Source organism: Adiantum capillus-veneris, chromosome 7 (genome assembly GCF_014529385.1).
Source record: "Adiantum capillus-veneris isolate H3 chromosome 7, ASM1452938v2, whole genome shotgun sequence".
NCBI classification, from domain to species: domain Eukaryota; kingdom Viridiplantae; phylum Streptophyta; class Polypodiopsida; order Polypodiales; family Pteridaceae; genus Adiantum; species Adiantum capillus-veneris.
The window spans coordinates 120,403,022-120,426,272 of record NC_140937.1 but is presented as its reverse complement, the minus strand read 5'-3'; the positions used below and the strand labels follow the sequence as shown (position 1 = coordinate 120,426,272).

Sequence of the window (23,251 nt, the reverse complement as noted above, 5' to 3'; positions counted from 1 at the left end):
CTCTAGGAAAACAAATTCAACTATTTTTCACAATGGCCCACATGTACATGAAACTATGTTGATGAAGAAGAAAGGAAATAGGTTTGACATAATTACCTTGCCATGTGGCACTACTCAACAAGCTTTATCCTACCATCCACAATTGCTTCCTAGACTTGCCAAGATAAAGGAGCTCCATGCTATACCAAGGCTGCAGGTGCCCCTAAGTTTGAAAAAGCCATTCTGTCCTTGGAATCTTGTTTAAAGTTTCGAGGTTAGACTCTCTCTCTCTCTCTCTCTCTCTCTCTCTCTCTCTCTCTCATGATGGTTTCCTACAACTTTAAAACTATCTTCTTCTTCTCTCTCTCTCTCTCTCTCTCTCTCTCATTTTGTTGGCATTGTCTGCTTGCAGATAGTGATATAGACGTGGTGCCTACCAAATGATGTACACATTTTTTAGGCATTCTTTTAGGCTTTTTAAGTTATTTCTTAATTTTACTAAGAAAAATAGCATCTCTTTGTCTCTCCCTCATCTACGTTGTCAAATTAATCTCTCTCTCTCTCTCTCTCTCTCTCTCTCTCTCTGAGCAAGCAATGACGTCGTCTGCATGTTAGTGCCAGCTTGTTTAGGTGTTTTGCAATCTCTCTCTCTATGTCTCACCAAGCAAGCAAGTTGTCACCAACATGCAATGCCAAGTTTGGGGTGCAAGTGCCTCCACACTATCTCGAATGGGCATGCACAAATGGGATCGACGGCTGAGGTGATCTAGGCCGTTAGATGCACATTTGGTAAATTCGGGAAGAAAAGTAAATTCGCACAGGCTTGTAAATTCAGGTCGATCCGCACCCCATGTCTGGAACCCCCGACCTCCCCACCACGAGCCATGTGCACTAACCACTACGCTCTCATGCGTACGTTGAAATATAGGGGATTCGAGTATGTCATATTGTACATGTGGGCCGATTAGTAAATTCAAGGCAAATTTGTAAATTCGGACAAACTGATAAATTCGAGGCATCGTCATATTTGACGGTCCATGATTGACACGTCCCGCCTTTTCCTCCTCCACGTTAATCCCATTTGACCATGCCCGTGTGATATAGCGATGAGAGGAAATCTGCAGAAGCAGCAGCGGCTATGTGGCAGTGGAATCGTTGGAGCCAGATCAGCTTCTGTGGACGCTGCGGCTCAGTTTAGCGCACGCTTTGAGGGACGGAGGTTCGGCTTCTCTCTCTACGAAGTGCAAGTTGCAACCCATTGTCATGACCCAGCAGAAAAAGAGTAGGAGCTCTCTCTCTCTCTCTCTCTCTCTCTCTCTCTCTCTCTGCCTGCATGTACGTGGATACTTGAAAGTGATCGGACCTACCTCTCTCAGTAAGAGATAGAACGTACTGTGAAACAGACAAACCTTGCGAAAGGAAATGAAACGTGAAGTCATTTATGGGCGCCCATTCACAATGCAATGCTGGCCACAAACTTTGCATGTGACTTACCCAGACGAGTAAGGACGTATAGCTATAATGCACCCAGGATAAAAACAGATTGGACAGGCAACAGGGCATCGTACCAAAGGAAAAGCACTGAAAAGCATGTCGTGATCCATCCGGTGTCAATTAAGAGACTTCACCACATTTTTCTGTCAGTATCATTAATACAAATTTGCCTTAAAACGTTTACATGATGATTGGAGGCAAAAACACAAGGCCCTCTCTTCTTTTTTGACAATCCTCTTTACATGGTCTTACTTGTGATACATATATGTAAGCCTTGAAAACAGGTCTCACTCGTCGTGCCTTACAAAAGCCTCTTTTGCCAGAAAAAATTTGGCATTTTAATGGTAACGTAAGGGAAACAACACTTCTAGGCCAAATTTACACTCTCTTTCTCTCTCTCTCTCTTTTTGCCTCTGCTGCTTTGGTGAATTTAGAGTTACAACACTGGATATTTGCAAAGTTAATACCTGCATATTACAGGTGTATACAAGTCTTATTGTCAGGAGTACCCCCTATATATTTCTGTATGTGTGACCTCTCCATACATGTTTGTATGAGATCCCCTTTGGAAAAGGGCACTGAAGTTAAAAAGTGTATATGTATAAGTATCCACACAGGCAAGCATGATTGGTTGAAGCCACAGGCACTGCAGCAACGCAGATGACGCTACGCCGGATTAGCATAACATAATGCATGTCGTTTTTTAGATGGAGCCATAAACAAAACTCGGAATCCTAGATGGAGTCGTCGCTGCCATTCCCCACCATTAAATGCCCTAAAACCCGTGCTTTTTCCTGCTCAAATTGCAACAATTGCATCCGCAAGCTGCGCTCCTCAACCTGGCCTCATCAAACAGATAAAAATTCAATTCTCTCCACCTACTTCCAAGAAATACACATGATCTACATGCCTTCAATACATATTCCATATCATATTAAACAATCAGAGATTTGTTTCAAAGTGAAGAAAATAGCTGACCTCGAGTGAAGAAGCCACCACAAGCAAATCTCCGCACTCTTCAAGGATGGTCCGCTCTTGGTCAGCTACTTGTGCGAGCTCCGACATTAGCGTATTGGTCTTCTCCATCTGAGAGTGACAAGAGAGTAATCACATATTATAGAAGCAATGCTGACAGTTAACAGAATGATGCAGCTTCCCAAAAAACTAAGGCACTTCTCTGCTCTGATTTAAACGAGACTGATCAGGAAATGATATGGCTTTCAAATGAATGGTATTCTCTCCCTAGATCATGGTCATCCCCCCCAAAACAAAAAAAAAAATTGTTAATGTGAGTCCCACATCATCGCTCATCATATCACCGTTTCCCCCCGCCTCATCCTTCTACATTTTGGCCTGACACTGACATTAGCTGTAATTGTTGCTTCTCCCCTTCTTCAAATCACATTGTTTCACCATTTTCCTATTCAAGCCTTGACCACTGTGTCTCATCCCTGGGCATGGACATTAGTATATTTATCTTCTGCATCCGACGGGTTACAAGAGACTGGTCATGCTAAGAGAAAAATGTAGAGTAGCTTCAAAAGGAACCAGCATGCCTCTCTCCTCTACATTATGTTCCCAGGACCCAACATACATCTGAGGCGTGAACAGAGATTTTCCAGGTACAAAGATTAATTACAATGCTACATGCAAAGATGAGAACATGATCACTAACTTTGAAGTTGCGCAATACGGACAGCTTTCTGAGAGCTCTGCTCCCGTTGTCCGCTCTAATGGCATGAGATGCGATTGCAAGACCAGTGTGAGGGAGACCTATATATAGGCCGTGAAACAAAAGTCAATAACAAAGAAGTCTGCTTTTCAGAGTGTGTGTGTGTGTGTGTTTCGTGGGGTGGAGTTTCCTTACATATTGCACCCCTTCCTATCCTTTCTTTGAGTTCTATCCTAGCAATATTTTTGACGGGTTCGAGGAAGGTGCTTGGAAAACAGCTCTAAACAAAATGATTTCGAACTTTGTATACTCTCTCTCTCTCTCTCTCTCTCTCTCTCTCTCTCTCTCTCTGGGAAAAGGAGCTTTATATTAAGTACAAGTAGCTATCTTAATCTCTCCAATGACCGATGAGAGATATCCTGTGACTTCGATGATCATACACCCCACCCATTATCCACTCACCTCCGTCGAGATTGTATCACTCATTGTTTCAGCCCTCACTCATTATATCAACTGTTACTAATACCCTACACTGTTCCAGTTAGCTGCTTAGCTCACTTCCAGCAGTCTTAGATATTATAGCAGTTTTGGTACCCCTTAGTCTTTTTTTGGTACTTTGACATTGTATTAGATTCACCACTTTGTAACTTTTTGGTCTCAATAGGTCACTTTGGCCTTTTGAAGACATTAATATATCATTTCATCTCTCTCTCTCTCTCTCTCTCTCTCTCTCTCTCTCTCACACACACACAGAGTTCTCGTCCTTGCCTTATTCTCAAAATGGACTTCTCACATACATGTATATTCAGAATAAGGAAGGCTATGTAGAAACACACGTAGTCCACTCTCCATGTCTTCTTAGAGGTTGGGAAGAAGGGAGTATTTCTCTTGCGCATTATGTATGTAATGAATATACCTAGATGAATCTAGGAAGAGCCCAACCTATGAGGGACAGTGCAGATTAGACTCATGGTAGTCACCCATAAAACAATATAACCATCAACTTCATTATGCAAGTATCGACTAAATACTACATCATCCCCACTAACATCATCAATGCCCAATTGTGGGTGTAGAACTAGGTACTAACATATGCTCCCAACACACACACACCACGCGCACACACATGAGCATACATCGACATCCCCACTAACATCATCAATGCCCAATAGTGGGTGTAGAACTAGGTACTGACATATGCTCCCAACACAACACACACCACATGCGCACACACATGAGTATACATCAACACAAAGTTCAGCATTATGAGTTTCTGTAAGAATGAAGCCAGGATGAACCCTAGCACTAGAAAAAAAAAAGCATTAATGTAAGAAAAAAGGTCGTTGGTAGGGAATGAACTTTAGTTGGCATTGCCTTGAAACGGGGTTGTTCTCGTTCGTCAGACGGAACGAGGCGTATGGTGGCGTCCCATCCAGTCAAGGCGTCCGATCCGTCCGGTGGTTTTTTAGTCCGTTTGACCAATCAACGGTCAGTTTGACCGTTTTGAGAATTGTTGACTATGCTTTTTTGGGAGGTTTTTGGGTTACCTTTTGGCATAGAAGTATCTCCCTTCGAAAACGCGCAAGGTGGGGATGAAGAGAGCCCAAGAGGAGATAGTGGCACCCGACATTGATGTTACCGACTCGAGGAGGATACAAGCGGCCCTTCTCCCTCTACCTCCATTGCAACCGGTGATGCGACGGCAAGCAATGGCTACCAATAAGAAGAAGGCGTCGGCAAGTGCTAGTGGCCGTTCTCCAAAGCAAGCAAGGCAAGCCTCTCTCTTGCAATCGGTGGGTTTGAGCTCTAGTCCATTGTCTTTCCTCAAAGAGAGACAAAGGCTTGCGGACATTGAGATTGCACGCATCATCATTGAGTGTAATCTTGCTTTCAACATCCTTCGACTAGAGCGGTGGAAGAGGATGGTGAAAGCTATTGCGGCCGTCGGTCCATGTGAGAGGTGGACGTGTCCATCCTATACAGACATGCGCACCAAGAAGCTCGACGAAGAGCGGACAAGAATCGACAAATCCCTTGAGCAAGTGCGAGCTGGATGGGCAAAATATGGGTGCTCCATTCTCTCCGATGGGTGGAGTGATCGTAAGAAGAGGGGCATCATTAACATACTCATGTCATGCCCTCTTGGCACCTACTTCTTGCGAGCCGATTGATGCGGGAGCAAAGGCAAGAAGGTCACGGGAAAATTCATCTACAAGCACATCAAGGGGTCAATAGAAGAGGTGAGAGTTTAAGTTGTCCCCTCTTCTTGTGCAATGTGTAGTATGTACTTACTGCTTTTTGCCCTCTTGATAAGTGTTCTAAATTTTTCTCTCTTTAATGTAGGTTGGGCCCGAAAATGTGGTGCAAGTGATCACTAATAATGCATCCAATTGCACTAGCATGAGCCGACTACTTGAGGCCGAATACAAGAACATTGTCTGGACCCCTTGTGCCTCCCATTGCCTTGATCTTCTCATGGAATACATAGGAGAACTAGAATGGGTGAAGGCCATTCTCACCCAAGCCCTCACTATCGTCAACTTCATCAATGTCAAGGTGAGAGTACTTGCAATTTTTCGCACGTACTGCGACAAGGAGTTGAAGAAACCCTCGGCAACACGATTTGCATCTATGTGGCTTCTTCTTGAGCGCCTCTACGATGTCCAAAACAAAGTGCAAAAAACCATGGTGTCCAATGAGTTCAAGCAATGGTGTGAAGGAGAGAACTCGGCAACCTCACAAGAGACAAAGGCCATCCAATGGCTTTCCCTCAAAGAAGAATTTTGGGAAGAGGTGAAGGGTCTTGTGGTAGCCATCTTGCCCATCTACAGAGTGCTCCGAATGACTGACATGGAGGGATCTACCATAGGCCTTCTTCAGCACTTCATGAATGAGGCATACAAGGAAATAGAGGCATCAACCATTCTTGATGGTCCACCCGATGGGACACGGTATCTCCTTTGCTCTCCGTTCTCAAGTCGACCTTTTGTGCTAATTCGTACTATGTTTCACCTCTCTCTCTCTGTCTCTCTCTCTCTCTCTCTCTCTCTCTCTCTCTCTCTCTCTCTCTTTTTGTAGTAATGTCTTCGAAGATTCCCCCAAGAGGGATGATATCCTCTTTTTCTTTCCAAAAGAGGTGGGATTTTATGAAGAGGCCCATTGACTGCTTTATAACTCTGCAATTATAGCATAGCCATGCATTGTGTGTTCCATTCCTTGAGTCTGCTCTTTACTTGACCTTTGGATTGTCTTTATCTTCTGGCCTTATTAGAAGCTTTACCCGATATCTTGCTGCAGAAGTTCTTATTGACTAACTAATTGTTTGAAGATCTAGCGAAGGTGAAATGGAGGCGTCACAGAAAGGAAAACGGCTCTTCCAACAGAGTGATATCTGTATATTGAAGAAACAAGTAGCACACAAGCGCATAGGCATTGCCGGAGGAAAAGAGAGCATTCTCCAAAGAAGGTTTGCTAGAGAATCCAAACTCAAGTGTCATTCGCTCGATAGAAATCAACGTTATCTCAAACTATGGATGTGGTCACGCGTGCATCAGTTGTCAGTAAGATGTTTACTGTAGTTACAAAAAGCCTTCCATAGTTACATATAGCACAAATATCCGGTGCACACGTGACCATGTATCAATCGCAGCTATCGCAAAAAGTAATTGATAACTATAAGTTGTCTATTTCAAAACGCGCTACAAAACAATGCACTTCCTTTCAAGGCAGGGTGGTCTCGTACGGTCACATACGTTTTGTCCACGTACAAAGACGTACGGTACTCATCGAACTAGAAAATTTTATGTCGTACGACATGGTTACGTACGTTCAAAAATGAAAACAAACAATTCTTAACCCTAGATTTTACACTTGGGACAATTAGACAATTGATTATTGCATTGGACAAGAAGGCAACTTGCAAGTGCCAAATGCCGACACTCAAGAGTTGAGAATCAAGACAATGAGACACAATGAGCATGAGCCGCGATTCGTATTACGTCATAAATCAAAAAGCTAAGTTGAGATTTGATAATGGAGATGATACAAAAAAGTAGGCCTTTTAAGCCTCAAATCGTGCAAAAAGTGGAAGTAGGGTCAAAAAAGATATGAGAGACACTAAAGTCTAAGAGCTTCCTCCGCTCTCAGCATCATCATCTTCCTCTTGTGAACTATGCTCGTCGATGTCATCTCCATCCTCACATGAATCGGATTGTGGTGTGTCATAATCTCCCTCACTAAGGAGATTTCCCTCCTCGTCATACTCCGGCTCTCTAGGGTCCATAGTGCTGCATCTACGAATAGGCACATCCTCCAAAACGGAAGCCGCCGCAATGGAGCCGCTTCCCGAGCCTCGCCGCACATAGGTTATAAGAGTAGTAGCCTCCATCTCAATCTCAGCCTGTGTCTGAGCCTCTATAGGTGTTATTGATGCTCTACCACGGCCACGGCCACGAACATGAGAAGCTCTTGCACCTCTACCTCTTGTAGTTGAAGGAGTAGGGACTCCACGCACAATGACCCTCTTGCGTGATCGTGTGCGAGAAACCCGTCGGTCAATCCCCTCTAGCTCCAAGTAGAGCTCACGGAATGATTGCTCCTCCATCATATCACTCTCTTTGTTGACACTTTTGAGAGTATCAATTGAGAGCTTGCAATCATCAACATTGACCTATTTGACAAGTTATAGAAAAGTTCAAAAGCGGCAAGACTCAAGACCAAGTTAGCACACGTGAATTAGAATGCAAAGCCATAGCCCATATGAGTCAAGAAGTAAGTGTGTAGAAAGAGGGTTTACTTGTCTAGCCATAGGCATCTCATGCATGGAGCGCAATATTCGGAGATTGGAGCGACAATAGATGAGCCGCTCTGTTGCGAATTTTGGTGTGGATAAGCCAGTATGCGGACCAATTTCGCTAGCATGCACCGGATGAGCAATCCTATATTATATTCAAAAGATAGTGAGCATGTAATATAATTCATGAGAGAGAGAGAGAGAGAGAGAGAGAGAGCACGCGCCAAGGCCTGAGGCTTAAGAGGGTTTACTTGTCCAAGAATCCTTAATGCAACTCTTTGAAGGTGAGGTAATTGGTACCCAAAGCTCTCCCACCAAAAAAGAGGCTTCACCGAGGACTCCCTCTTCCAACATATGGTGGAAGTAAAAGCCGTGCCTCTTTGGTCTCCATAGTTGATTAGCTCTTTAAGGAATGCGGCTCTCTTCTTGTAGCATTTGGTTTGTGAAAAGATCTAGCTTCTTGTAGGCCGGATGCAAGAGAGCTGCAAAGTGGTGTGGTTTGGACCTGAGCTATTGCTTTTTGGTCAGCATCTCTAACTCTTTATATTACCCAGAACACGCTAGCGTCGCACTATGACACAAATGGTTTGGGCTTGAACTGTGCTCAATGCAAAAATCAATGCTCTCCTCTTTGCGGACAGTTATGCATGGTATGAAGCATTTGGTGACCAAAGCAAGGATGACCTGCTCTTGATGCTTGACCCAACTTGAGAAGGATAGCTACATCTTGAGCACCTTGCAATTTGAACTTGTTTTATAGGCCTACATAAGGCCCGAAGTATGTTTAACACCCCTGAATTTGATATAGTGAGGGCTCAAATCCCAGTCTCCCCTTAGAGAAAAATTCCTCGGACTCGGAGGCAAGGATGGGATCACGAGGAATCTCGATGACGTTTAAACTTTGAATAAAATGCAGAAGCTGCTAGTGGTTACGTAATCGTAAATGGCCCAATTTTTTTTCATGTTTTACTAGCAAGAATCGGGGAAAATCCCCTTGGTGATTGAACGAGAAGGAAGGAAAAGAGCATTGAGAATGACGCATGCGGGTGATGCGCCAGCGAATAGGGAGTATTCATCTTCCCCAATATGTGCCAACGGCCAACGTTTGTGGATGTGCCAACGTTTTGTAATAAAGAAAGAACGAGACGAATCTTTTAAGATGCGACGGAGCGACAGAAAAGAAAGTTCAACGAGTTGGGTTGGGGAGCAGGTCCCTTTTTTTTCAAAGAGTGAGCTGGATTACAGTAGCAGCAAACACCTATGTGGGCTGGTTAGAGTTGAGTCGCACTCGGAGGTAGTGGGGACCCAAGCTGCATTTCTCTACTTGTGCGGCCCGAGGTCAGCAATTTCTCTCTTACCCCTGCAAGATTGGGTGCGACTCGGCTCTTAGCACAGTTCTAACATGCTGTCATCGTCCACGCACTGCAATGTTGACAGTAGTGCTAACCTTATTTCTTCAAAACTATTACAGTCGGGTCGCACCTTGTGTTAGTGGAGGCAAGTTGGAAATTTCATCCCACCGGGTCGCACCCAAACTTGAAATGGAGGAAGAAGGGAACACCTAGTTTTAAGGGAAACATGGGGAGGATTTGAGTGGAGAGGAGAGGCCTAGAAAAGAGAACAACTCACCTCTATTTTGAAGTACTAGTGGGGAGCTTAGATATTTCAGGAGGAAAACATGGACTTGTAACCCATGGTGCAACTCAGCTCTTTGCAGAAGTAGGATGTATATATAATAAGTAGGCCAACGTAGGAAGAGTTGACATTTGTTTGCTATTTTTATAAAGAGGGACATTGAACAGTGGTTCACACTCAATTTCTCATCCTTGTATGAGGCCATTGTGACTTTTCACATTGATTTTTAGGACGGATTTTTTTCTCTTTTTTCTTTTTTGTGGGTGGGGGGAACTTAGGCTAGATTCAGATGAGCCTTGACGAAAACTCAAGAGTTCTCGTTTGCCTCCAGTCTTCTTGTTCACAAGGGACGGTAATATTTTTATTTTTTTTCCAAAAAAGAAAATCTTTCTATTAAAATCACCTCAAGGGCACAGACCCCAAGGTAGAATTACATCATAATAATACAGAGAGAACACCATAAATGGTATCACCAAAAGATAAAATCCTAGGGCAATCTAAGATACAAGATTGCCTCGAATCAAGGCTAGATATGGGGGTTAAGTCTTGAAGACCTCCTAGGTGTCTTCAAAGACTCAACAGACTTCTTAGCACTTTCTACCAAAGAAGGAAAATGCCGCTCATAACTGAATTTATGCCTTCAGAATTGCTGCTGATATCCAAATCACTGCCCTGAGAATCAACCAGTGGCTGCAAGCGCCTATTGTGACTAGCGAGAAATCGAGCTACAACCTCCGGATTTTGCGTTGCAAAGTGTACGGCAGCTTCTCATTTTCGCCTCGTGGGGGGTGGGGGGGGGGAGGGGGCTAGGTTCAGATGAGCGTGACAAAAAGTCAGAGTTCTCGTTTGCCTCGAGTCTTCTTGTTCACAAAGGACGGAGGCAGTAATCCTTTTAAAAATCAGCAGGGTTCAGCCAAATATATATTATATTGTAAAGTGCACGAGAGAACGCGACAAAACACGGCTTGCCTTCACGAGTGATAGACAGCTCCTTATATTGAGAGCGAAGGCTACATGCCAAGAACACAACGTCCTTGTCCTCCCAAACTAGGTGGTCGGACTTGGGCTACATGACCGCACACCACACCTCCCCCCTTAGGGAGAAAAAGATGGACATCTTTTTATAATTTTGGGCTGAGAAAGGAACTTGTCAAGGGTTTCAACTCCGGCACCTCTTCTGGGGGGAGTGATCGTACAACAGCTTAAGGGCTAGGGACTACACTTGGGAGTTAGACTTGACATCATGCCAATCATCAACAAGGCATGGAACTCGTTTTTACATCTCGCTTATGCAAACATTAGGTCGCTATCCCAATGTAATAAACAAGACGAGGAAGGAGAAACTTGGGGCTGGGTGGGATAATTTTTGCGACATACATCCATTTCCATAAGGGGCTTAGTGGGCTTGACTTGATGCTTTAACACAAAGTGCTGCTAAGAGCTAATTGAAAGTACTGCTAAGAGCTAAATTGAATAAGTGCTTGAAGGAACTAGTAGTGAATAGAGACAAATGACATCATAAAAAAAGGAAGTAACTTAAAATGTTGAATGGTGAGGTACTAGCCGAGGCAACCGGACAATTTTGAATCCAGAATGTTGCACCGCATCCGATATAGCTTGAAATTGTAGAATTTTGTGAAACACGTGATCTTCCAATTGTTCTACAGACAAAAAAGTCATTGTTGCTCCCAAGATAGTCCGAGAGGCCAAACAAATAACCACCACCAATCGTAAGAATTGATGTTGAAATAGTAAAAACTACCAATGGTATACTATAAGCCAAGGCTCGTCGAACAAGGTCCCAAGGTCCAAAATTGACATGAATCCAGATTAGAAATCCATTCAACATCTTGTCAATGGGGAGCATCTTGTGAAGCATGCAACATCAACGACAACAAACAGTGAGACTATCAAAGTGAGTTGGAGGGTTGTGCTGCAAGAAGCTGCCATGCTAGATCGTCTCTGCCATACCTTGAAATGAGCAGTCTCGTCCTCTAAAGGAATCTGCTTGCTGTGAATTCGAGCTCGTAGGACCTGCTTCACTGTTGCAAAGCACCCGTCCTCTTCTACGGGGAAGGCTTTGTGTTGTAATCCATAGTGGTGCTAATGGCGATAATGTCTCTCTTCGTCACAACACATAGCACCCCTCTTGCGGCATGTATACACTCTGCTCTCTCTACCCAATGTCGAGTAGGAACGCCCTTGTCGCCAAGGAGGTTCCCCAAGAAAACCAAGAACGGGAGCGGCCTTCACCTTCTTCTCTGCAGGCGGTCGAGGAGCCAAGGAAGATTCAAGGACAGCCACATGATAGCATGATGACAACACCTGTAGACGGGAGCTACGGTGAGCTATGGCTATAGCGCGTGTGAAGCAAGAGGGAAGCAGAATGGCAACAAGAATGCAGGTATCAACTAGGGTGGGGATATAGTTGCGCAACTGCAAACAGGTGTATGTTGATGGCAAGAACAGAGCAATGGACTCCTACCTTGGCTCATAGGTGAAACTCACCATAGCTTTGTGAAGCGACAAAGAAAATGATCACAAAGAAAACTTCCTAACTACCTAAAGCGTGCCCGTCTCCTCCACCAATGTAAAGTGCACAAGAGAACGCGACAAAACACTGCTTGCCTTCACGAGTGATAGACAGCTCCTTATATTGAGAACGAAGGCTACATGCCAAGAACACAACGTCCTCGTCCTCCCAAACTAGGTGGTCGGACTCGGGCTACATGACCACACACCACAATATTAGCGTCGTGAAAAGCTGCAAGCGCGTCTAGTGAGATCGAGTTGCAACCTTTGGATTTTGTGTTGCAAAGTGTACGGCAGCTTCTCATTGCCCTAGGTTCAAAAGAGGAGTTTTTCTCTACTGCCCAATCATTTTGTGGCAACCTGGACCCGTGCTCTTTACCGTCGGGTCGTCTAAACCCCCCCTTTGAAGTAAGACTAACACAACTACGATATTTAAGCTATCCAACACTTGAAGGAGTCTATTGATGTTCATTTACCATTTTGTTTGGGAAATCGCCTTGGACTATTGTCGCTTGCCCTACCAGGGATTACATAGAACAACTTCTAAGCAAGACTTACTTTGGATTTTCTTCTTCAACATACTTGTGGACTACCCATCTCGCACTAGGGAGGAGGGATTTGAGAATTGTGTTAGCATCATCGATACTTAGGTTGTGTTGAATCAGGATCTCTACAATAGGATTTGATGCACGTTTGCCCTTCTCGAGGCCCTTTTCCAATCATATAAAGGGTTAAATCTTCATGGCTTACTAAAGAATGTCGTCCTCAAGGAAAGTGAAATAAAATAGAACATTTGTCAATGGAAGGAGAATACATTAAGAAGCCCATCTAACTTAGGAAATAGGGGCATGCTATGACATTGTAGACATGAAAATAGTATGTAAAATCAGAGTCTTTTTAAAAATTCACGTACTTTCAAAACCCTAGTGGAGAATGCTTTGACGTACGCTAAGGCATGTAATAGAACTTCTACTTATGTCGTTCACCAAACACTCTCTCTCATATTCTTCACCAAATATGTCGTCAAATTATTAAAATTGACGTAGTTTTTCATAAGGGTAACATGAAAATGTGCCCTTCCATAGGGAAAGTTACTGCTACCTGTTGCCTATCTTTTGAAAGAATAGGGAGCCCTTCAAATCATTCCACTACTAGTGCTGATGGCTCTATGGCTACTTTTGTCCTACATATGCATTTTAGCATATATTTTATATACCTAGATGAATCCAAGATAAGCCCAGATTGACTCTTAAACGGAACTGCAAGGTATAGACCCATGGTAGTTACCCACAAGACAATATAACCATCACCTCCATCATGCATAGTATTGACTAAATACCACGACATCCCCACTAGCGTCGTTAGTGGCCAATTGGGTGTAGAACTAGGTATTAACATATGCTCTCTAACACAACACACACATGAGCATACATCAACACAAAGTTCAAGGTACTAACATCCCCACTAACGTCATCAGTGCATAGTTACCACGAACAAGAAACCGGAATGGGAAACGCAGAACAACAACCGCCACAAAATGCCATTCCCTGTTACGGGTACTCATGTTCTAAACACGGAACGGGGATTCGAAACGAGAACTTAGAATGGGAACGAGGAACGGAGACGGCCATTCCCTCTTACTATGCATCAGTGGCCAATAGTGGGTGTAGAACTAGGTACTAACATATGCTCCCATACACTCACACACACATGAGCATACATCAACACAAAGTTCAACGTATTGAGTTTCTGTAATGTCTCCGAAGGTCAACCATAATGAAGCCTAGCACTCTGCACTTAAAGAAGCATTAAATCGAAAAAATTAGCACAAAAATGAGGTAGTTGATAGGGCATACGCACCACAAAAGATACAAAAAATTAGCACGATATCAACTCATCGTAACTCTGATGAAAACTTCACAATGTGAAGTTTGCATGTTCGCTATAAGATGAATCCAGGATAAGCCCAGATTCACCCTTACAGGAAAGTGCAAGGTACAGACCCATGGTTTTCACCCACAAGATAATATAACCATCAACTCCATCATGCATAGTATTGACTAAATACCACGACACTCCCACTAACGTCATCAATGCCCAATAGTGGGTGTAGAACTAGGTACTAACATATGTTCCCAAACACAACACACACCACACGCACACACACATGAGCATACATCAACACAAAGTTCAACGTACTGAGTTTCTGTCATGACTCCGGAGATCAAGGGCAGACTCAGTCATAATTTATGAAGACTTTAGCAGGTTTTCTTGTTTAAGTACATATGCCTACATAAGGTATTTCTAATGGCTTCAAAAAATATATATTCACTACCTATATAAGTAAAAGGATGCTCTAAAGAGAAGAAAACGCTCACGGGAAAATAAGCAAAAGAAAAACACAAATGTATTAATGTGCACTCGACCATCTCTTTAAATGAACACGAATAGTCTTTTGACTTTCCACTTTCATAAGTCTTTTCATTTCTAAACTCGCCCTTCACTTATGCACTTGAGATGTTTTGAAAAGCTTTTTATTTTTCCGATTTGAAAGGTTTTTTATTTTTCCGAGATTGGGGAGACCTGTCATAGGCATTACAATCATAAGTTGGTCATCCACTTTCTTATGTCTAGTGGCCGCACTCTAGACCTGGTCCATTTTAGCTAATTCTAGATATATATACACCTGAACATATTAGTCAAGAGCTAAGAGAAGAGTCCTTTAGCAATGATAACGACTTCTATACTCTCACATCTTAAGTGTTTTGAGAGGGCTAGGCTTCTTCCATAATTGAAAAGAAACTTAAAAAATTCAAGAGCATTTCAAGACGGAAAAGTGGACAGTGAGAAAGGAGTTCCAAGGAAGAAAAGTAGAATGGTGCACAAAGTGACAGATCTAACTAATATCATGTGACAGACAAAGGACTTTGTACTAAGTAGGGGGTACCAACTGTAAAAAAAAACAAAAAAATTTATGTGAGCAAAGACAGAGACGTCAGGCGAAAGCCGAAGGGTAATGGTGGGCTTGGTAGCACGCATGGAAATCTTAGAAGCAAGATACGCATGGGGGGCACACCGGAATGTTCATACCTTGCCTTTTAGATCTTAGAGAGAAGTTTTCAGCACTGAGTTTGGAGCATTGGAGTGGCCAATGACAATTGTACATCCGTCAATCTTCTGTAGGGGCTTGGTTCGACTCTCATGCCAATCTATTTTAGAAGGTGAAGCCTCAATTAAGGCTGGGAGAAAAGATATCATTGGGGGTGGAGGCATCTTGCTATAGGATAAATCCCCCATTGGGTCACCTTGTGCTCACCTGGTGTTCATGTTGCTAGGGCTCTTGTCCTTGAACACTCGAGTGCATCCTCCTCCTGGGGTGAGTCACCCGAGGAGGAGGTTCCTAGCTGGTTGTTCAAGTTCTCTCCATCGTTCCCAGCACGTGATGCATCAATTAGGTGGCCATGGTGATGCCTACACGTGGCTCTTGCCCAAATGGTGGCTCTTGCCCAGATGGTACTCGGCCCTTGCCCGACCATGTTTCATGGCTAACATTTGGAAGGCCCATATTTGGAAGGCCCCAAAAAAAACCGCTATGAGAGCCCACGTGATGATTCTGCTCTTCGTTTCTTTTTTGCCAATCAGGCTGCTTCCTTCATTGCTACAAGGAAAGTAGGGAGGACAAGCATGGCAGAGGTCTCCATGGGAGGGTGAGGAAAGCCGCGACCTAAGTCTTCTTGGAAAACTGAAGCTTCCGAGTTCGTCGAGAATTTGGATTGTGCTTCCACGGGAGCATGGAATCTGTACGGGAATCTGTACATATTCCGTATAATACAGTTTAATTTGCAAAAATTCCGCTTAAGGATTGGCTGGTGTGGGGTGCTAAACATTGCTGGTGTGATCTCTATAGTGCTACAATACATCTAGTGTTTGAAGCTCACAAGATGAAGAGCGCTGGTCACCGTGGCAGTATGAGTATGAGACTTCGACAGCTGCCAAGCAAGCCCCTCGTGGTTAAGCAATACCACCATCGCCAAGCATAATGGCAAAACTCTTTCACTTGGCACAGTAAGACCATGTACCTACTGCACAAGGCTTAATTATGGCACCTAAGCGAAGGTAGTGCATTGAGGGTGAGATAAAAAGTACAAAAATGAAAACTTTTTGTCGTGAAGAAACCACAGAACAAAAGTTGTAACTTAAGAGAGGCACACAGGCACTACAGTGTCACTACCTTAGGAAGCAAACGATTGACAGAGGACTCCACCATGTGCACCAAATCCACTGCAGACGTCAACGCTTCTTTTACTGCGTGAGTATCTGCCTGCATGCAGCAAAAAGAGTAAAAGGTTACCACCATAATACCAGAACATTAATGCCATTTAGGTAATGTAATTAGAACAAACCTTGATACCCTCGTTCACAGGGACTCTCAAGACAGCAGCTTCAAGTGCCTCAACAGCTCCCGACAACGCATTGCTGTGATCTTGCTGAACACTGGCCCACTCTTCCAGCTTTGCTCCCTGTGCAGTAAGGTGGCCAAGGTCAGGTAGGTTGTCATCATTATTTACAAGGTTCGCATGCATTTAAAATGCAACGACCAAGGAAAAAGGGCTGCCAGAAACTTTGTTTTAAAAGAACGATAACTTTATGCAATTGCCTCTCTTCTTGATGACATTCTCTCACGTCATGTAAACACAGCCTTAAAAGACAGTTCTAAACCGAAGGTTGGGCAATATGACCCATCAACCTAGTGTTTCTCAATTCCTGAAAACAACTAAATTCAGGAGGCATACTAACCAGCGGCCACCACCATAACGATTGTACAGATGATGGTCTTATCTAACCAAAATATATTTCTATGGATCAAATTCCACCTTAAACTCACTAAATGGTTGCACAACACCCAGACCATGTACATGGATGACCCATCAACCTCGTGTTTTTTATTTCCTGAAAACAACTAGATTCAGGAGGCACACTAACCAGCGGCCACCACCATAAGGATTGTAGAGATAATGGTTGTTATACGCCCAGACCATGTACATGGATGCAGAGAACTATAATAAGACCCAAAATAAAATCGCCATCTTCCTTCTAGATAAGAGGACCTTTGCTCTCTCCAAACTTCAAAAGAACAAGCATGGTGCAAGCATACTAGAAATAAATGGACCCATGTACTCATCTTATTCGTATAGAGGTCATACATGTCCGTGGTGAGCTTCATCCATGTTCTTGTGTCCAAAGTCTCAGCCACTAGTCATTGTATTTGCAACCCCCACTAGTCCATCATCAGCACACATGGAATCTCTTCCTTTTTACCAGTTTATTGGTAAACTCCAAGAAAAAAATATACAGTTTCAGGATCACGAGAGCAAAGGGTTGGTTTCTCCTTAAAACACCAGGATAATTTTTTGTGTGTGCGTGCTTTTCTTCTGTGAAGACAGATTGTTTGACCTTATTAATGAATTCACCATTTGTGGGCCTATTGGATGTGCAAGATCCACTGATGCACAGCCTCTTTTACATACCTGAGGTTTACTTCATGGCAGGCCTTGAATGTGTGCCAGTGTTTCAAAATTGACTATGCTTAGTTTGTGCACTGAGCCACTATGTTTAAATTTTCAGGGCCATCCCTAGATGTCCTGATAATTAATTAAGCCTTCTGATGCAGTAGTTCACTGTTCCACAGCAATTTATTACTGATAGCTGAAAAAGAGAAACAGAAGAATGCAGCTTAAACAATGTAAATGCATGCCTTTCTGTTGCCTCAATAATGGAGTCGTTGAGTAAATGTGTCAAACCTTACCTGGACCCGTAAAATTGTGTTGATTTTGTGTGCTTGACGAGCTTGCTGCAGCTTTATCCTTTTGGAAGTGACAGATTTTCGAATCTCAGCTGTCTTTGCCCAAACACTGAACAGTAGTTTCTGGAAACATAAGAGGTGCAGAGCAAGATATTAAACATTGGACAGCAATTACCACTCTAATCACAATAAAACCCTAATAACTTAGAAGATCTCAACTACAGCTACTTCTGTATCTGCAAATAATTGAAAATCTGAATTAAAAGGGCTGCTTGAGTTCAAGACCACCCAGTGCACAATGCCATGCAACCCGTTTGCGGGGGGGGATGAGAATGGGAGACTAGGCTCTAATGGCCATAAAATTCCCAAAAATGCCCAAAAGGAACGGACATTACCTACAAAACCCTACAACAGTGAAACGATACCAACCACATCCTGGAATGGGGCCAGAATGCATTCCCTGTTTGCAATGCAAATTGAAGCCCCACATGGCCGGAAAGGTGCAGGGCTGTAGCACGTTCTTAAAATGGAAAGGTCCCAGGGGCCAGAACAGGTGTTCCCTGTTTTTCTAAGAAAGTTGCGTATAGATTGTAGGAGACATGGGAGGCAAAGAAAGTATCAGAATTGAGTCTTAAAAGAGAACGTATCAAACTTGCCTTGTCAACCCACCCAAAGGGTTAAAACAAACGGGGGGTTCCTTTATCCTTCCAGAAATTAGCTTTCACACAAAAGATCTTGCAGAAGTGTTTCTGAAACCTTGCATTCCTTGAAAGACCAAAATTTTCGATTATACGTGGTTGCTATCTAATCTATTTGACAGTAAGTACTACAGCTAACTCATATCTTACTTTGACAACTCCTGCAATTTCAGGCATGGCCCGAAACCTCTGTAACCCGTTTTGAAACTACATGGCTACCATGAGCAAACTCTAAAAAGATCTTAATGGAATTCTCACGCTCACTTAAGCTACCTAACCAGGAGAATATTCTCCATTATTACAGATAAAAAGCCCTTGTGAACACGCCAAGAAAATGAAAGTTTTCCCTTTCCCCTCAACGACACTAAACTACAAGGCTTACCAATATATGAGATCGATCAGTTCGTGACTACTTCACAAGGGACAACAATGCTCTAGCTAAAGCAAATGTTTTGGATAGAACATGTGGCACAAAATTTTCCAATCATGAAGTAGCCTATTCATAAACCAAAGTAAGACTAAGAGCTGTTTGAACTTGTAATAGTCCTGACGTCTCTAAATGCTATGTTTCATTTGCCATGCATTTAGCATATAAACAAAACATATAGCCCCTGATAATATCGATCAGTTTGTTCAATCGTGATTTTGACAGTACAATCATTTTCCTTAATCTTAAAGCAGGTAATGGCGTTATAGCTTACATCATAAAGATAAAAATGAAGAAATATAGCCAGGATTAATTGAGGATGTCTGTCAGTTTCTGTAATATTCCAGCACGCATTAGACTCCTAACATTTGCTCTGCCCAATGTCACAAATTACATGACATTGCCCTATTATGCTTGAGAGGAAAGTCGGCCTTGAGCCCCTCCATCTTACTCATGCCAGCCCTTTCAAACCCCAAATCTTCGCCCCACCATTCTCATAAGGGCTTGGGCCCCCCCTGCTCACTCACCGGCCCTTCCCCTCCTCCTTCCACAACAAGTGGAATTTTTGGGAGTGTTGAGAATAGGCTTGGTAATGGGCGAGGGTGGATTTGGGATATAGCTCCTCTAACAAGGTCTAGGAGAGCTGACCTCAACAAAAAATTGAAGCTTGAATTCTGGACACGGTCAACTGGAAATAATCCCAGGTAATCTTTAACAACAGTTGAATCTCCCTGCTGAATCTCCCCGTGTCTTTTAAAAATGGAGTGCCATTTGAGAGGCAGCATCCATCTGAAAAAAACTATTACTCAACATAAATGAATACTGGGTATGCAATGAAGACCCATTTCAGATGGGTGGTTGCCTTAAACAGGACTGTCTACATAACGAAGGTTACAGGCTATTGTCACCAAACACTTTTCATCCACATCCAGGCGCCCCCTACACCAATCCTATGGATAATCCAACCAAATTCTTGCAAGAACTCTTATTGAGATTTGCAGTTACGGTCCCAACTGGGTGATGTCTGCATGTATTGTCCATTTAACATGACAGGGCATATGAACAAAAAATCATGCATTGTACTGGGCATGTAGCTTTTAAATGGTACCTCTCCTGCTTGTCTATGAGTAGTGTTCGCAAAATCAGCTCGTGCATTTGCAAATCGCCACTGAAGCAACCTGTTGTGAAGTATGCGATGCAAGTATGTTGCCTCTACTTGAGAAAGCCCCCTTCTGCTCTTTCTTAAGTCAGCTCCAAAATGCAATACAGATGAATACCCGTTTGAGCGACTCGGTGAAGAGACACTACTCAGGGAAGCTAGGGATGACATCCTAGAGCCTGCTGGGCTTGGCCAGCTTCGCAGAGATGAAGACACGGGGGGCATCCTGATAGGAGAAAGGGATTGATGATGGGATGGCTTGTATGCCGAAGCCAAATGGTGGGGTAATCCTGGCCATGGAGGTCCTGCTGGGTAACCTGCTCTCGTCTCCGATGATGGAGTAAGCCTCTGGCGACTAGCTAGCTGCCTTCCACCCATAGCTCTATTATATCCAGATTCGGGTGTTGAAATCTGCAATCTGTAGGCATCTGATGAAACCCTTGGCTTTACAATTGAGGCATCTGGCAAAAACCTGGCTGGCACTGATGATCCTCTTGTCATATTGCTAGAGGTAGGGGTGGAAGATGCACTCTTAGCTCCACACTGTGTGTCATCTGTTGAATACTCTTCAGACGCAAGCTCTGCTTCCTCCTCTGAATGTCGCACAAGATCTATAGAGCTTCCAGACCGAGAAGAAGCTGCACTTAACCCAGAACCATCATCTCTTGCAGGAGTAGCTTTTCTGCTCTTGACAGGCGAATCTCTACCGCTCACCCTGGATTTATTTTCCATGCTCAACTTCCGTGCTGCAGTTCTAAATACAGATGAAGCAGGACCCTCGTTTATGCTATGAGAGAAAACACCTGCAGAATTGGGGAGAGCTCGTGGAATCACTTGACTGCTGAAGGAGGTAGGTCTAGAATGTAGCATATTCAGAGACCTAGCACGTCCTGTTGATTTTTCTCTGTCGCTTGCAAGATCTACAGACTTACTCAAGGCAGTGCCGTACAATTTCAAGATGCTCAGAGAGCTGGGCCATCGATGCTTCAGAACCTGCTCGGGCTTTGGCTGAACACCTTCAGAAGGTCTGGCATTCTCCAGCTGATCTGAGCTATGGCGTCGCAAAGGTGTACCCTTTCGTTCGGGTGTCTTTCTGCGTTGATCTGAAAGCCTTTGAGCTGCATTTGGAGAGGGCTTGAGCGTGTGATCTGAGGACAGGTTGCTCGAAGATCTCCCCCTACTGTCATGACGAGTCTTGGCTGGGCTTCTAGTAGAGGAAGAATAGGGTTCTGCTTGCATGGACGAGTAAAGATTTCTACTGGCAGGCCAAAGAACGTCTGATCGAGCAGCACTACTGTTTGAATTAGAAATACGCCGTGGATGCAATGCGGAATTTCCATCGCCATTTGCTACAGACGCAAGCTTGCTTTCAAGGCCTGTTCTAGTTGGAGAGGGGCGGCGACGCTCTGCAGAAACGGCTCTCTTGGAATGGGGTGTAGAGTCTAGGTAACTACGTTCTACGCTGGGGGAAGCAAAACGGCGAGCTGAGGTGGAAGAAAGATGAGCAGAAGGGGGAGGGGACCTGTACCTCGATGCGATATCCGGAGTGGGAGACTTATATCTTGAGGTGACTTCTCTGCTGCGCGGCTGCACTTTGCTGCGAGCTGGAGCAGGAACTGGAGATGGGGATGGAGAAGAAGAAGAGGATGAGGATGATGTCGAAGACAAGCTCTTATCCAGGATAAATTCAACAGAAGCTCGTCCATGGTGATGGTGGAGGTGGTGGTGGTTGTCGATGCAGTGATCAAGAAGCGATGATCTTGCGGGAGCGACACAGAAGGGATCTGCAGAGACCATGCCAGGCGCACACCTAACCAGGAAGAGATTTCTTTCTTTCTGAGCAAGAAGAGGAAGCTTCTGCGGGTGGTGTGCGTGTGTGTAGGTGCGCGTGTTGAAGAATCAGTGCGTGTCAGAAAGAATGCAGAAGAGAGAGGAAAAACATGGGACTGGAGAGGATGGCGGGGGGAGGAGGATGTCGCTGTCGGAAGGTGTGCACTGTATGAGAGTGTGTGTGTGTGTGTGTGTGTAGGTGTGGGGATGTCTGCGTGCGGGAGAGTGAGCGAGCAAGCGAGCGCAAGCGTGTGAGAGAGACAACGGGCGGGCTTATTCCGACAACGGCAACCTGCCTATCGTCAAAGTTCAACGGCTTCCCGCCGGTGGGGACGCCATCCTACGTGGATCTCTGCATGACATGGCAGCAAGAAGCACACATGTGTGGCGCATTATAAAGGACCCAAGAAAAAATTTGGCAATTTATTAGGCACCACCCTTGGTCTGCCAGGAATTAGTGAGTGTATCCATGGTGTGCACAGGTTGGGCAAAAGAGAGTAGGCTTATTTTCGAGCCCAACACACTTCTGACACAAGCTTCTTCTTAGCGTGAAATGCAGGCGATGCAATTTGAGCTGAGATCATCTAGTTGCACAATCAGAGCTTTACCACTAGGCTTATCCTTATTGCTTTGCAAAATACCTTAAGAACAAGAAGACCAGAAGTAGAAGAGTACTCTTTCCTTTGTCGGTGGGCTCATTCGAACTAGTGTGAGAGTGCTTTGTTAGCTGCATTCGCATTGAATTCGAGCTTGAACAAAAAAGAGCAGCAAACCATTTGTCATCCTCACAGGCACGTATTTCATATTCACGTAATCATGATTTTCTTTTTATCACATTGTCAATTATCAAAACTCTCAATTCACAACTCTTCACATTCATAGAAAATGACAATTTGACATGAAGGGAACGCGGCGGGCCGGTTAGATTTGTTCGCCGATTCTACGATCTAGCCTAGCGAGCCCCACCGAGCAACCTTAGCAGCCCGTAGGACAGTGGCGCCCAGGGGGCCCAACTCTCTATCGGTAGGCCCTCTGGGTGGGTACTATATAAGGGGGCCTTAGGGGCCCCCTTATATAGTACCCACCTCTTCCTCACAATTTCCAAGCCTTTTGAACTTCCAAGCTCTCCCAAGCCAAATAAAAATTAACAATATACTCCTTACCTTAATTTCATGCATTCTATATTGTAGTTACTTTTGTATAAATTTTTGTTTTAATGTTTTTTCTAAT

The 23,251-nt window shown here is 44.0% G+C and overlaps 2 protein-coding genes and 1 pseudogene across 2 annotated transcripts; 1 reads left to right on the top strand and 2 right to left on the bottom strand.

The window, feature by feature from the left end:
* The first annotated feature begins 959 nt into the window (after nucleotides 1-959).
* On the top strand, nucleotides 960-1,523 carry LOC147454524 (uncharacterized). The gene is made up of 2 exons (XM_086516449.1): nucleotides 960-1,261; nucleotides 1,383-1,523. The coding sequence occupies exons 1-2, from the start codon at nucleotides 1,086-1,088 to the stop codon at nucleotides 1,483-1,485; spliced, it is 279 nt and encodes a 92-aa protein (XP_086372575.1). The 5' UTR covers nucleotides 960-1,085; the 3' UTR covers nucleotides 1,486-1,523.
* Nucleotides 1,524-1,664: 141 nt separating this feature from the next.
* On the bottom strand, nucleotides 1,665-22,317 carry LOC147454522 (AUGMIN subunit 8-like). The gene is made up of 6 exons (XM_086516448.1): nucleotides 20,141-22,317; nucleotides 17,911-18,030; nucleotides 16,508-16,624; nucleotides 16,336-16,425; nucleotides 2,452-2,559; nucleotides 1,665-2,312 (listed from the first exon to the last, which is right to left on the bottom strand). The coding sequence occupies exons 1-6, from the start codon at nucleotides 21,986-21,988 to the stop codon at nucleotides 2,208-2,210; spliced, it is 2,388 nt and encodes a 795-aa protein (XP_086372574.1). The 5' UTR covers nucleotides 21,989-22,317; the 3' UTR covers nucleotides 1,665-2,207.
* On the bottom strand, nucleotides 3,419-11,711 carry LOC147454523 (uncharacterized; annotated as a pseudogene).
* Nucleotides 22,318-23,251: the final 934 nt, after the last annotated feature.